Source organism: Vipera berus (genome assembly GCF_964194415.1).
Source record: "Vipera berus genome assembly, chromosome: 6".
NCBI classification, from domain to species: domain Eukaryota; kingdom Metazoa; phylum Chordata; class Lepidosauria; order Squamata; family Viperidae; genus Vipera; species Vipera berus.
In genome coordinates this window covers 91,168,465-91,182,811 of record NC_138208.1, presented here as the reverse complement: position 1 = coordinate 91,182,811, position 14,347 = coordinate 91,168,465, and the positions used below count along the sequence as shown (strand labels likewise).

General features: G+C 54.9%; 1 protein-coding gene across 2 annotated transcripts; it reads left to right on the top strand.

The window, feature by feature from the left end:
• Nucleotides 1-54: 54 nt before the first annotated feature.
• On the top strand, nt 55-13,788 carry NCAPH2 (non-SMC condensin II complex subunit H2). 2 transcript variants are annotated; one of them, XM_081331850.1, is made up of 20 exons: nt 55-177; nt 333-434; nt 795-850; nt 1,446-1,524; nt 2,659-2,730; nt 3,235-3,314; nt 3,395-3,549; nt 4,410-4,523; nt 5,603-5,724; nt 5,809-5,880; nt 6,498-6,564; nt 7,032-7,139; nt 8,568-8,621; nt 9,739-9,809; nt 10,685-10,778; nt 11,263-11,331; nt 11,771-11,826; nt 12,023-12,124; nt 13,008-13,157; nt 13,467-13,788. In XM_081331850.1, exons 1-20 carry the CDS (start codon nt 70-72, stop codon nt 13,605-13,607), a joined length of 1,872 nt encoding a protein of 623 aa, XP_081187976.1. In that variant the 5' UTR covers nt 55-69; the 3' UTR covers nt 13,608-13,788. The 2 variants fall into 2 exon arrangements, with proteins under 2 accessions (XP_081187976.1, XP_081187975.1); XM_081331849.1 differs by having other exon boundaries at nt 9,739-9,818.
• Nucleotides 13,789-14,347: the final 559 nt, after the last annotated feature.

Below are 14,347 nucleotides of genomic sequence, written 5' to 3'. Positions count from 1 at the left end.
GGCGGGCGCGCGCCGATGGCGTCACGGCCGGGCGGGAAAAGCAAAACGGCCGCCGCCGCCGCCGCCGGCATGGAGGACGCGGAGTCGCGCTTCGTCCACTTCTTGCAGCCCATCCGGGACCTGACCAAGAACTGGGAGGTGGACGTGGCCACGCAGCTGGGGGAGTACCTGGAGGAGGTAGGAGGGGAGTGCGGGGGGGTGGTCGGTCGCCGCACAACGACCCCGCGAGGTAGGCTGGAGAGAGAGAGAGAGAGGATATGGGGGTTAGGGTGACCGCCCCGCCGCCTCTCCTCCTCCTCCTCCTCCTCCTCCTCCTCCCTCCCTCCCTGCAGCTGGACCAGATCTGCATCTCCTTCGACGGCGGGAAGACCACCATGAACTTCATCGAAGCGGCGCTGCTCATCCAGGGCTCCGCCTGCATCTACAGCAAGAAGGTTGGGGGGGGGTTTCTTTGGGGGTGGGGGGCGAGCACGGCCTGGGGAGGGGTGGAGATGACCGGGCGAGGGGAGGCGCAGCCTGGGGGGGATGGCCAGGTAGGGGGAGAAGCTGGTCTGCCGGGGGGGGGGGGACAGGGGAGGGGCCGTGGGGCGGGGTTGGGGGCAGGAGGATGGCTCCCTGGACGGAGAGGGGGATGACAAAGGGGAGGGGGCGCCTGGGGAGGATGGCCAGTTGGGGGGAAATGATCTGCCAGGGGGGCAGGGGAGGGGACCTTTTCATTCTGGGAACTTTTAGTGCAAACGCTTTGGGGGTTATTGCCCATTTTGTTCTCTAATCCATTGTATTTGTTTTCTCAGGTGGAGTATCTTTACACACTGGTGTACCAAGCCCTTGATTTTATCTCCAATAAGAAGTGAGTGAGCCCCTCCACGGGCGGACGGATGGATGAGAGGAAGGGAGGGAGGAAAGGGTGAGAAAAAAGGGAGGGAGTAGGGAAGAAAGGAAAACGGAGGAAGGAAGGAAGGAAGGAAGGAAGGAAGGAAAAAGGCAGGAAGGAAAAAGGCAGGAAGGGATAGGAAAAAAGGGATGAAGGAAGGAAAAAGGGAAGGAAGGAAAGAAAGGGAAAAGAGAGGGAGGAAAGGAAAGCGGGAGAATCACTTTCAGCAACGTGTTTGCTTAACAACCACCAAGTTCACTTAATGACCACTGAAAAAGTCATAAAGTCAGGTCGGTTGCAGGACCGACCAATTTTACAACTATAGGCGAGGCTCTGTTACGGTTGTCATTTATAGCAAGGGTCCCCAACCTTGGCAACTTTAAGACCTGTGGACTTCAACTCCCAGAATTCCCCAGCCAGCAATGCTGGCTGGGGAATTCTGGGAGTTGAAGTCCACAGGTCTTAAAGTTGCCAAGGTTGGGGACCCCTGATCTGTAGGGCTGCCTACATTTTCTGGAATAAACTCTGCTTGTTTCCCTCCCTCCCTCTCTCTCGACCTCTCTCAACGTAGACGTGAGAAACAGCCCACCTCAATCAGTGCCGACGGGACTGATGGGGATGCCGGAGCAGCAGCAGAAGAAGAAGAAGAGGTGAGCTCCGGGGTGAACGGTGCTGGTTGTCTTCCTTCTGCTAGGTCAATTTGTGCTCTTGACCCAACAGGCCCTCCTAGGAACTAGCCATCACTAGGTAAGGCCTGGGAAAATTCAAAGCAAGATTCAGCCTGGTCTTTCCCAGAAAGGCAGCAGGGGAGCTGTAGACTGCTTGAAAGGTGATGCTTCAATGGAGCAGAACCCAGGGGAAAGAAGAAAAAAAAAAGCAAATGAAACTGACCGGACCTCTTTCAGGTTCACACCAAAGTTGTTTTTTTCTCGTCCCAAATCTGTAAATGATTATTTATCATTGCCGTATCTGCAGATGCTGGGTTGCTATCCGAAGCAACTGCTAAACCAGGACCGCCTTATTTCGAGGTTGCTTCTCCCTTTGATCGACTTCCACTTTTGCTTGAGCGTTCTTTAAGTGCCTTGAAAAATATGTTGACCTCTCTCTGCGGTGGGGGAGCCCTTCAGATATTGGAATATTGCTACTTACCTCCTCCTTTTTCAGGCAAAAGCCCAACGTTTGAACTAAGCAGAAAATAAAAATGGGTCAAAAGGAACAGAAAGTAAAGCGCAACACACACACCCCTTTTCTTTCCCCCCCTACTGAGATACAATCAGAAAGGCAAAATAAGATTCACGTTACCTGTCTATGTGAGTTGTAAACGATTGGCAAATACGGAGTGTGTGTGGGGGGTCAGCTTTCATTCCATCCAGCCAAGCGCTGAGGCAATTTCTGGCCCAAAAAAGCTAGGTGAGATTCTCCGCCAATCCAGCTCACGGTTGCCCCAAAGGTGCTTTTTTTTAATTTATTTTAATCCCATTTATATCCCGCCCTTCTCCAAAGACTCAGGGCGGCTTACAATCTAAGCACAAATCAAATGTGCTTAGCAATAGCAATTTTTCAAGAGGCAACTGGACTTTCTCGTTTTTCCCTGAAGACGTTTCGCTTCTCGTCCCAGAAGCTTCCTCGGCTCTGGCTGGATCCTTCCGTTCCCCACCACCCAGTCGGAACCTGAAGAAGCTTCTGGGATGAGAAGCGAAACGTCTTCAGGGAAAAACAAGGAGGTCCAGTTGCCTCCTGAAGAAGCCCCTTTTTTGACGACCCCTGTCCGTTTCCCTCTGCAGTTCCTCTCTCTGGACGACATCCAGCAGGCCAGCCGAACCAACATGGACCTGAGGGACGACCAGCAACACCACGTTAGTGGATCCACGGCTCTCTCTCTCGTTAGCTTCTGGCCAGGGTGGGCTGACTAAGCAAGCCTTGGACAGCTTTGTCTGCTCCCAGGACACCCCCCCACACACACACACACCTTTGCAGGTTTACAGATAGTCCTTGACTTATAACTGTTTAGTGACTAGGAATGGAATGGAATAGAAAATATGGAATAGAATACAAAATAGAATATAGAATAGAGTAGAAAATAGGAAATAGAATAAGAATAGAATAAGAATAGAATAGAATAGAGTAGAATAGAATAGAATAACAATAGAGTAGAGTAGAATAGAATAGAATAGAATAGAATATGGAATGGAATGGAATAGAAAATATGCAATAGAATACAGAATTAGAATAGAATATATGAAACAGGGCAGAATAGAATCAGAGTTGGAAGGGACCTTGGAGGACTTCTAGTCCAGCCCCCCCCCAGGACCCTTCCCACGCGCCCCCTTCCCCACCTCCTGTCGTTGCTGCCTCCGCAGACGGTCCCCGTTGTGCCCTTGACTCCAATGGCTCTGGTTCCCCCCGAAGACTCGGACAAGAAGGATAACCCCCTCTTCAGGTGAGAGACCCCCGGGGCCCCTCCTCCTCCTCCTCCAGCCCCCGGCCTCTCGCGGCTGATCTCGGTTTGTCTCCCTGCAGCCGGAAGGGGGAACTCCTGGCCAGCCGGAAGGACTTCCGCATGAACACCTGCACCCCGCACAACGGCGGGCTCTTCATGCTGGACCTGGCGGGGCGCTCCCCTGCCCAATGCCTAGCGGGCAGGAGCGGCGACTGGGGCCGGGGCAACCCAACCGGTACAGCCGGGGTCACCCCCTTCTTTGAAAGTTTAATTCACCCTTTCAACTTGGTCCTTCTGTAACTTCTTCCGATTTTTTTTAAAAAAAATATTTTTTTGTTGCTTGAGCTTGCTTTAGTTTTAATTTTGTTTTGTTTTCACTTTAATTTTGTCTTTTGTTCACTTTATTTTATCTTTTCATTATTCCCGGTTGAGCTGTATGTGTTTTTAATTTAATCTTGCCTTATTTCGATTCCTTTTTCGATTTTACTTTTGTTCCCTTTTTAATGTTAATTTTTGTTGCTTCATTTCGTTTGGTTTAGCTTAATTTTTGACTTTACTCAACCGTACTTTTTACTTTCTAATTATGTTTCATTTTTAATTTTGTTTTATCTTTAATTTTATTCTCATCTTTCTTTATGCATTTACATTTGTTCGTGAATTTGTATTTGTTTTTAATTTTATTTCCAGTTTTTTTTTCTTTTTGATTTTCTTTTTTTATTGTTTTATTGTAATTGATTTTAAGCCCGTTTTTGGTTAGGAATCAGTTGGAAAAGCAGCGAACGCAGCTGCCTAGCCCTGAGTTTTGTTTCCCAGAGAGGTTGGGAAGGCCCCTAGAATGCATTTTGCCTCTGCAAACGTTTTGCCACCCGTGGGAGAATATCGGACTGATGCCAGCGACTGAGGACACTTCTGGGAACCTCCGTTATTGTGTGTCCTTTGCGACTCCTGTCCTGGCGCGGTGGAGGCTTCGCCGTTCTGCACAGGGTTTCTGGCAGGGCTTCAGCAGACCCTCTGGGTGCCCCCCTGGAACTGCTCAATCGGCAGCGGAGTTGTGGTAGGTGCGCTCACACGCGCACACTTTTTGCTTCCGTGCAGGAACTGAGAGCCTCGCTCCAGCGGCAGCCTCCGTGGCCATGGAGGTCAGCACCTGCGAGACCCCCGTTCTTGCTCTCGACTTCTCTGGAGAAGGAAGCGAGTCACAGAGACCCTGTGAGTTGATGGGTGGGTGGGTGGGTGGGTGGGTGGGGGGGAAAGGAATGTTCTAGAAGAGAAGAGTTAGGAGAGAGGTCCCAAGGCAAAATCCCAGCTGGGGTGGGGGTGGGAGGGGGAGGCCGGCTCAAATTACGCAGCGAAGCTCGTGCTCTTGAAAAGCCTTTTATCCGGGGGGGGGGGGTGTCTTTTGTTCCGCAAGCAGTTTCTGAGAATTTAGTGCCAGCTGGGGGGGGGGGGGGTTCTCTAGGCTGATGGCCTGGGCAGAGGGGGCAAATTCGTTTAACTGATAGAAGAGGATCTTTAAAGCTCAACCGTTGAACTACGGCGCTTGGTCTGAGCTTGGCTGGTTTTCTGGCAGGCGCTTCGTGACCCAACTAGGGAGCATCAGCAGTGTTAGAAGGGAGGGGGGGGGTTGGAGGGGAAGAGGAAGGGGGGAAATGGGAGGAGGAGGAGGAGGGGAGAAAGACTACAGGGTCCTTGGTGCTCACTGAGGCTGGTGGCTTTCTTGTAGACATTTCATGATCCAACTAGGGAACACCATCAATGCTAGAAGACGGGGGGGGGGGCGGTTGTGGAGAGGAGGAGGGGGAATGGGGGGAGGAAGAGGGCAGGATATGGGGTCCCTGGTGCTCTCTGAGCTGGGTGGTTTTCTTCCAGACGTTTCATGACCCAACTAGGTAACATCCTCAGTGCTAGAAGGGAGGAGGATTTGTGCAGGGAGGAAAGGAAGGAAGGAAAAGAGAAAAGGGAGGGAGGGTGGAAGGAAGGAAGGAGAGGAGGAGGAGAAGAACTGTGGGGTCCTTGGCGCTCCCTGAGCTGGGTGGTTTTCTTCCAGACGTTTCATGACCCAACTAGGGAACATCCTCAGTGCTAGAAGGGTATATAAACAGACAGCAAGTACTTTTAGGAAGGCCTTGCCTGACATGCTTCCCCAAATTACAATTCTATCCTGGAGCCGGGTTTCTCTTACCGGACACCTACGTTTTTCTCCTCTCCCCCGAGGCCGCTCTTTCTGCCCGGCGTCCCAGGGAGCCACACTGCAGGGCTGAACTCTTCTTTCTCTCTCCGCCCCCCAGCGGGAGCAGCGAACCCTGCGGAGGACCACGAGGACGGCTGCGACCCCTTCCTGGCAGACATCCCCGAAGAGGGTCAGGAGGCCTCGCAGGCCGGAGCGGAGGAGCACGTCGCCCATCAGATGGTACGGAGGGCGGCCCGCGACGGAAGGGCAGCGGGCTCCTTTGGTAGGATCCGGAGACTGGACGCCCCTTTCTCTCTCTCCTAGAGCGCCCCCCGGAACAGGGGATACATGTTGCGGGAGAGACCCCCTGCCCCAGATGCAAACCCCCGCCTCAAGGTAAGGGCCATCCACTCCAGCAGCACCACGGGGGGGGGGCGGGGGGTCCTCAACGGCCACCTTTGGAGCCCCAAATTTCCGCTGCGAACCGAGACGTTTCCTAAGCGACTTGACGCCCCACCTTTGCGGCCTTTCTTGCCGGGGCGGCTAAGAGGAGGGCCACGGTGGTTAAGTGAGGCACGGGGTCGCTAAGCGGGTCCCGCTTCCCCGTGGGCTTGGCCCGTCGGAAGGTGGCGAAAGGGGATCGCGTGAGCCCTGGGGACGCTGCCGACCCTCGTCAACGGGGGTCAGTTGCCAGGCGTCTTGAATTTCGCCCACTTGACCGTGGGGGTGGGGGAGCTGCAACAGTTGTAAGAGTACGAAAAACGGTCGTAAGTCACCTTTTCGGCGCCCTTGCAACTCTGAACGGTCACTAAGGGTGGTGGTAAGTTGAGGACCAGCTGCAGTGGGGACCTTTAGCCTGGCAGTTTGTAACGAAAGACCTCTCGGTGGCTGTAGGCCCCACACAGACACACACACACACACACACACACACACACACACACAGAGGCAGCCCTTACCGGCCGTCCTCCCTCTCTGGGCCCGAGGCCGACCGGCCGCTCTCCCTTCTCTTCCAGGACACGAGGGACCCCTGGCGCGGCCTCGACCCCTTCAGCTCCTCGGAGGACAAGCCCTTGAAGAAAGGTGCGGATCCCTCCGTCCCCCCAGGCCCATCGGCGGGACTCGAACCCGCCACCCTTCCGCCCAGAAGCGCCTCTCTCTTGGAGACCGGGGTTGTCCCCTGGGAGCGGTCAAAAAAGTCAAGTGGCTCGGACCGTTGTTGTTTTCTTGTTGTTTGTACGTTTGTTTGTTTTTTGACCGCCCTCTGCGGACAGCCTGGCCTGGATCGGGTCTCCCTTGCCAGAGGAAAGCCAATGGGAGTTGTAGTCCAAGACGGCCGGGGCAGGCTGGAGGAGCCTTCCAAGCCTGCCCGCGTCTCTTCGCCATCTTCCTGGCGATTCCTGGCTTGTTAGAGTTCAACCCAGGCGGGCAGCCCTTTGGGACCTGGGGAGCGATCCTAGCGATTCCGAGAGAGGTGGGCTAACCTTGCCGGGTCTTGACGGGCCGGCAGGTGGTCCCACCCACCCACCCTCTCCCCTCTCCGGCTTCAGGAAGGCCCTTCGTCGTGCCCCGCGGCCTGGAAGACTTCCCCGGCGGCAAGCGCAAGAGGCGGCCGCCCGGCAAGCTGCAGGATTTCATCTCGTGGTTCGCGTCCTCAGGTGAGCCTCCTGCGGCTTGGGTGGACGTCGCCCACCCGCCTTGACCCACCTGGGGGGGGGGCATGGCATCCGTCAGCTCGCCCGCCGGCTCGGAGGCAGCCCGGCCCTTGCCCTAGCCGTGCTTCAAAACCACGGGGAGTTTGGGAAGAAATGTCCAGGTTTGGGGGGGCAAAACCGTCCTAAGCGTCAGCCAGGCGATGGCGGGACGCTCCATCCGCCCCTACGCGAGGCTGGGTTGCTGAGCCTTTGAAGTGCGGTCGCCTGCCCCCCTCCCCCGGGGGAGAGGGGCTCCCTCTGAACTTCAGAACCAGGTGGTAGCCCCCCCCCCCTTTGCAGGTAGGTCTCACCTTTGAGTGGACCTTAATGATTGGTTATAAGTGAGAAATGGTTAGCCGAGATTTGAAGATTAGTGTAAGGCAGGGGTCTTCCAACTTGGCCCTTTGATGACTTGTGGACTTCAACTCCCAGAATTCCTCAGCCAGGCACGCGTGCCTGGCTGAGGAATTCTGGGAGTTGAAGTCCACAAGTCATCAAAGGGCCAAGTTGGAAGACCCCTGGTTTAAGGCTTCGCTTAACCTGTTGAGTGCTCTATCTTCTTTTTTTCTTTTTTCATAGGCGCACACACACGCACACACACGTATAACATATATAAATATAATAATAGTAATAATAGTAATAATAATAATAATATAATAATAATAATAATAATAATAATAATAATAATAATAATAATAATAATAATAATAATAATAATAATAATATAATCGGAAGGGACCTTGGAGGTCATCTAGTCCAACCCCCTGCTAAGGCAGGAAACCCTATACCATTTCGGACAAATGGCTGTCCAGTCTCTTCTTAAAAACTTCCAGTGTTGGAGCATTCACCGCTTCTGGAGGCAGGTGGTTCCCCTGGTTAGTTGTTCTGTCAGGAAATTTATTATATATTAGATATATTCTACAGAATAGAACGGTAAATCCTGCCTTTTTCATATATACTATACTATACTTATATTTGTACTTTATGGTATTAAGCCAGGAGATCTTAACTGTTTTTTTTCTTTTTCCCCAGAGTCCAGCCTGGGTGGATTCTGCATATTAAATGTTAAAAATTTATTTTGCATTTTGATCGCTTTTTTTGTTCTGTAGACCATTTTTTTCCTTTTTTTGTCGCTTAGTGCTGGGCCTATGTCTTCGTAGTTTTTTTTCTCTTCTGTTTTTCTGTTTTGTATTCTGCCTTTTTATGACCAAAGAAAACCAACAGGCAGGGAAGGGGCTTCTTCTGACGTCCGAGCCCCTCCCTGCCCCCCTCCTTCTCGTTTTGCTCGGCTTCTGCTTCCGGCCAGTGTCCTTTCTGTGCCGTGGGGCGGGAGGGAGGAGACCCCCAAAGCCTCCCCCAGCCCCCTCCTCAAGGGACTCGCTTGTTTTCCAGAGCCCAACCAAGGTGGCCCCCAGAGGAGCTGCAGGAAAGGCGCCACGTTTGCTGGTGAGGGGGACGACTGGGAGGGAAAGTGGGGGGGGTGTCTGGCTTTGGCTGGGGCAGCACAGGGGGGAGGCCCCTGGTTCCTGCAGGGCTTGCAGAGAGGCCTAGTTCTTAGGAGCCCCCAATGCTGGGGTCACTGGTGCCTGGAGGACACTCCTGCTTCCGTGTGACCCTCGTTAGCTTTCTACTTATTTGCATCCCGCCTTTATTGCTTTTACAAGTGACTCAAAAGTGGCAAACAGCCATCGCATCTTCCTCTTCCTATTTTCCCCACAACAACAACCCTGTGAGCTGGACTGGGCTGAAAGAGAGGGGCTGGCCCAATGCCACCCAGTTGGTGTTCGTGCCTAAGGCGGGACTAGAAGTCGCCGTCTCCTGGTGATTGGCCCAAAGTCACTTAGCCAACATTCATGGCTAAGACGGGACTAGAACTCGCCGTCTCCTGGTGATTGGCCCAAAGTCACGCAGCTGGCTTTCGTGCCTAAGGCGGGACTAGAACTTGCCGTCTCCTGGTGATTGGCCCAAAGTCACTTAGCCAACATTCATGGCTAAGACGGGACTAGAACTCACCGTCTCCTGGTGATTGGCCCAAAGTCTTGCAGCTGACTTTCGTGCCTAAGGCGGGACTAGAACTCGCCGTCTCCTGGTGATTGGCCCAAAGTCACTTAGCCAACATTCATGGCTAAGACGGGACTAGAACTCACCGTCTCCTGGTGATTGGCCCAAAGTCTTGCAGCTGACTTTCGTGCCTAAGGCGGGACTAGAACTCGCCGTCTCCTGGTGATTGGCCCAAAGTCACTTAGCCAACATACATGGCTAAGACGGGACCAGAACTCACCGTCTCCTGGTGATTGGCCCAAAGTCTCCTAGCCTAAAGTGGGACTAGAACTCACCGTTTCCTGGTTTCTAACCTGGTGCTTCAACCAGTAGATTCAACGTTTAGAATACTCAGTTCTCCTTGTCCTTTGTTTCTACGTCTTTCTGGCCTACGCGTTGAGTCCCACCCTGACAGGGTTGTATTAGGATGTGGTAAGCCGCACTCAGAGCCACCCGCCCGGGTCAGACGGGCGGTGTAGAGAATTCAACAACCCAAGGCAGGCTTTCTTTCCTTTCTGAGCAGACCTGGAGGTCCTGTACTGGAGGAACGTGAAGGAGCGCCTGGTGGCCCAGAGGAGGCTGCAGAAAAGGGTGGTGAGCCAGGTGGGCAGAGTGGGCCACGGGAGGCTGGGCGGGCATCCTCGCCCGTCCCAAAGGGAGGGAGGGGCGGGCGATGCAGCCGGGAGGAAGCGAGAGCCACGGCGAGGGCCGCGCGGAGGACGAGCTGCGGGTTCTTCCTCTGGCTGGGTCTGAAAAAATGAGGGTGGTCTTACCTAGCTGGGTCAGGAAAAGTCTGCGAGGAAACCAGGTTCAGAGAGCACCAAGGACTCCAGAGCGAGCGAACGAACGAATGAACGAATGAATGAACGAACGAATGAACGAACGAATGAATGACTCCCTTCACCAGCACTGGCAGAGCAAGCCTCTGGGTGTAAGCAGACATCAAACCCCATGGCGTTCTAGCACTGAGGATGCTACCTATTTGGGTCTCCAAGAAAATCACCAAGGTCAGGCAGCACCGAGGACCTTGTAGTCCTCCTCCTCCTCCTCCTCCCTTCTAATGCTGATGATGTTCCCTAGTTGGGTCATCGAACGTCTGCAAGAAAACCAAACTCGGAGAGCGCCAAGGGCCCTGTAGTCCTCCTCCCCTCTTCCTGCTCCACCTCCTCCTCTTCCTCGCAAACCCCCCTCCCTTCTAGCACTGATGTTGTTCCCTAGTTGGGCCGTGGAACGTCTGGAAGGAGACCGCCCAGCTCTGGGAGCACCAGGGAACCCCCCCCCCCAGTTCAACCCTGAGCTACAGAATCATCTGTCGATTCCTTGTGTGACACGATGCTAAAGCGGCCACTCGGCCGTGGTCTGGAAGTCATTTTTCATAGATAAATTTGGGGGGGGGGGAAGGAGCCCGATCTAAGATCAAGGCAAGATCAGGCTGGCTTTTTTTAAAAAAAAAATTCCCCTTGAACCAGGTTCCGCAACTGGAGTGGCCGGGCGGAGATGATGATCCTCTGGACGTGGACCGGGGGGAGGAGGACTTTGATGATGCAGCCAACGATGGGCCAGGTAAGTCTCCCACGCTGCCTGGGGGCTGGGCCAGGGGGCGGCCCTCTCTCTCGGCTGGGTGTGTGTGTGTGTGTGTGTGTGTGTGGTGTGTTTGTGTAAAAGACCCCCACCATGTCAGCTCCAATCTCAACTTGCTCGAACAAGAGGACGACCCACCTTGAGCACCAGGACCCTGCATTTCGGCTTGGCCCAAAGCCGCCTCAGCAAGCGCGTTAAAGCCACCGCAAAGGGAGTAAACGAAAGCGGCCGTGGTTGCTAAGTGAATCACAGCCGTCGTTAAGCCAATCTGTCTTCTCCCATTGTCGGAAGCCGGCTGGGATGCTGCAGCTGTCGTAAATAGTTGCCGAGCAGCCGGATTTTGATGGCATGACCGGGGACGTAAGCGCGAGGAATGGTTGCCAGTCACTTTTGCCAGTGACGCTGAACGGTCGTTAAGCGAACAGTTGCGAGTTTGAGGACGGCGTTGCGTCTTCTCCTTCCCCAGGGGACTTCCTGCCTGAGGAGGAGATCCCCCCGTTGGAAGCCTCTGAAGGGATGCCAGGCGGCGCGGCAGGTAACGGCCAGGCGAACCGGCCCCTTCCTGTCCCCGGGGCTCTGAGCAGGCTGAGGGGGGGGGGTGGCTGGGGCCACGAGGCCTGCGGGGGACCTCCGCTATGGAAAGGCCAAAGGAATGGAGCCCCCGACCCCATCGGGGAGAATCACCAAGGTGCCGGCTCGCTAGCAGGGGGGTGGGGGGGCGGCTGTCCATGGGCTTTCCCACTGTCCTTTCCATCCTCCTACCCACCCACCCATCTTTCATCCATTCATCCACCCTTCCTTCGATCCTTTCATCCTTCCACCCACCCACCCTTCCTTCCATGAATCATTTCATCCACCCATCTACCCACCCACCCATCTATTCTCGGGGGGGGGTGTGTGTGAAAAGAAATAAGCCACAGAAGTTCCTCATGAGGAAGTGGGAGGGGTCCCTCAATTTCTCAGTTCCCTTTCAGGTCCTGGGGAAATCCCCTCTTCCCTTAGCTACGAGGAACTGGTCAGCAAGCACGCGGTACGTATCCTGCACCCCAGACGACGGATGCAATCTCCTCCGGGGTGGCGGCCTCTCCTTTTCGGAACCTCATTCTCCCCGAGGGACGGTTGCCCCACCCCCACCCCGCGTTGCTTTTCCCAAAGGCTCCTGGTCAGCCGAGCCGGTTCCTTCCCTTCCCCGTGAGAGACCCCCCCTCTCTCCCTGCTGCCTCCAGGAGCTCTTCATGGCCCACTCCCAGAAGTACACCCGGGAGACGGCGCTGTCCCGGCGGGTCCGCGACTGGGAGGAGATGATGGGCCCGCAGCTGGAGGAACAGGTGAGGTCAGGGACAGAGAAGACCCCCAGGGGCAGGGGACAGAGAGCCCTGGTGGCCCAGTGGTTAGAATGCAGCATTGCAGGCTGACTCACTGCCCAGTGCCAGCAGTTCAATTCTGACCAGCTAAAACAGGGGTGTCAAACTCAATTTCATTGAGGGCCGCATCAGCATTGCGGTTGCCCTCAGGGGGCTGGGTGGGTGTGGCCAGGGTGGGCATGGCCTACTGGGTGGGTGTGGCTAGAGTGCATATGGCCTACTGGGTGGGCGTGGCCAACTACATCGTTGGCATCAAAGGTGCCTATGGGGGCCTGGGCAGGAGTGGGACAGATCTGAGGGTCTCTGGCAGAAGGAGGGTCTCTGGGCCAGGGCCAAGGCAGTGGGGGCCGTTCCCTCACTGTTTCCAGGATGGCTTCGCGGGCCACATGAAACCACTTCGCGGGCCTCATCCGGCCCCCGGGCCTTGTGTTTGACATGTCTGAGCTAAAAGTTCGACTCAGCCTTTCGTCCTTCCGAGGCCGGTAAAATGAGGACCCGGATTGTTGGGGGCAAGCGGCTGACTCTGTAAACCGCTTAGAGAGGGGGCTGTAAAGCGGTATATAAGTCTAAGGGCTATTGCTAAGTGGGAAGGAAGGATGGACGGACCCTGGTGGCGCAGTGGTTCAAATGCAGCATTGCAGGCTGACTCACTGCCCACTGCCACAAGTTCGATCCTGACCGGCTCAAGGTTGACAGCCTTCCAAGGTCAGTCAAATGAGGACCCAGATTGTTGGGCGGCAAAAGGCTGACTTTGCGAACCGCTTGGAGAAGGGGGCTGTCGGGGATATAAGTCTAGGTGCTTTTGCGATGTGGGCTTCAGCACCCAACTGTCCCCCTCCTTGAACAGGAAGCCCGCAGCGCCTTCGACATCCACAGCTACGGAGACCGGTTGGTGTCCCGGTTCAGCCACCTGGGCGAGTGGCACTCGTTCGCCAGCCTGGTGGAAGGGCAGCCGGCCTTTGAGGTCTGCCGGGCCATGCTGGCTTCCCTGCAACTGGTAAGTATGTCTGCCTCCCTTTGGGGGGGATGAGGGGGCTGGGAGGCAGGAGGCCCTGGCTGGGCCACGTCGTTGCCCAACAGGCAGAGACCAGGAGCAGTGGGCTAAAACTGCAAGGAACTTTGTGATTGGGCGACACAGAGGGGAAGGTTTCTGCGCACAGTTGAACATCTCTTGCGGATGCCCGTGGGCAGGGCTCTCCACACCTGGCAACTGTAAGACTTGTGGACTGCAACTCCCAGAGTTCAATTCTCACTCCGGGGAATTCTGGGGTCTTTCCAGCCCTGAAACCTTTTTGCGTTCCTCCAGGCCAACGACTACACCCTGGAAATCCGCCAGCAGCCTGGCCTGGAGGAGGCCGTGGACACCATGGAGCTGCAGCTCTTGACCCAGGAAAGGGCCCATCAGCGCTTTCACACGTACACGGCTCCTTCGCTCAGCCAGCAGTGACGGCTCTTCCCCGCTGTCTTGGTGTATATATGTACATATATATAAATATACATATATATATTTATATATATAATTGCACGTATGTAAATGTATAAATTTGTATAGCTTCTCCTCCCCCGCCCCCGCCCCCAGTGTTTCAGCAGCAGTCCTTCCTGCTTTCTCACAATAAAGGCTGCCTTGTAGAGATAGTTTGTGTCCCTTTTTTACCCCAAACCTTTTAAGCATCCCCTAGGGATGCTTAAACAGAGTGAGCGCCTGTTACTCGTCCCAGCTTCTGCCAACCTAGCAGTTTGAAAGCACGTAAAAATGCAAGTAGAAAAATAGGGACCACTACGGTGGGAAGGTTACAGCGTTCCGTGCGCCTTTGGCGTCTAGTCATGCCGGCCACATGACCACGGAGACGTCCTCGGACAAGCGCTGGCTCTTCGGCTTTGAAACGGAGATGAGCACCGGCCCCTAGAGTCGGAAACGACTAGCACGCATGTGCGGGGGAACCTTTACCTTTACCTTTAGGGGAGGGGGGGGGTCTCCTGGCAACTTAAAACTTGTGTACTTCAACTCCCAGGATTCCTCAGCCAGCCCCCACCCCCTCAACAAAGAGCCAGAGGCGACCTTCAGAGTCAAGGTCGGGGGGGGGGGGACACTTGCCACTGTAACTTGGCAACAGGTTGTGGGCAACTTCCCGCCCCATCCATGCTTTGCAACTCTAGAGTCAGCTGTTTACTACCAGTTGCCCTTCC

Coding starts and splice junctions, on each gene's coding strand:
- NCAPH2 (XM_081331849.1), top strand. CDS start 70: ATGGAGGACGCGGAGTCGCGCTTCGTCCACTTCTTGCAGCCCATCCGG. Junction 178..332: donor TGGGGGAGTACCTGGAGGAG/GTAGGAGGGGAG, acceptor CCCTCCCTGCAG/CTGGACCAGATCTGCATCTC. Junction 3,315..3,394: donor AAGGATAACCCCCTCTTCAG/GTGAGAGACCCC, acceptor GTCTCCCTGCAG/CCGGAAGGGGGAACTCCTGG.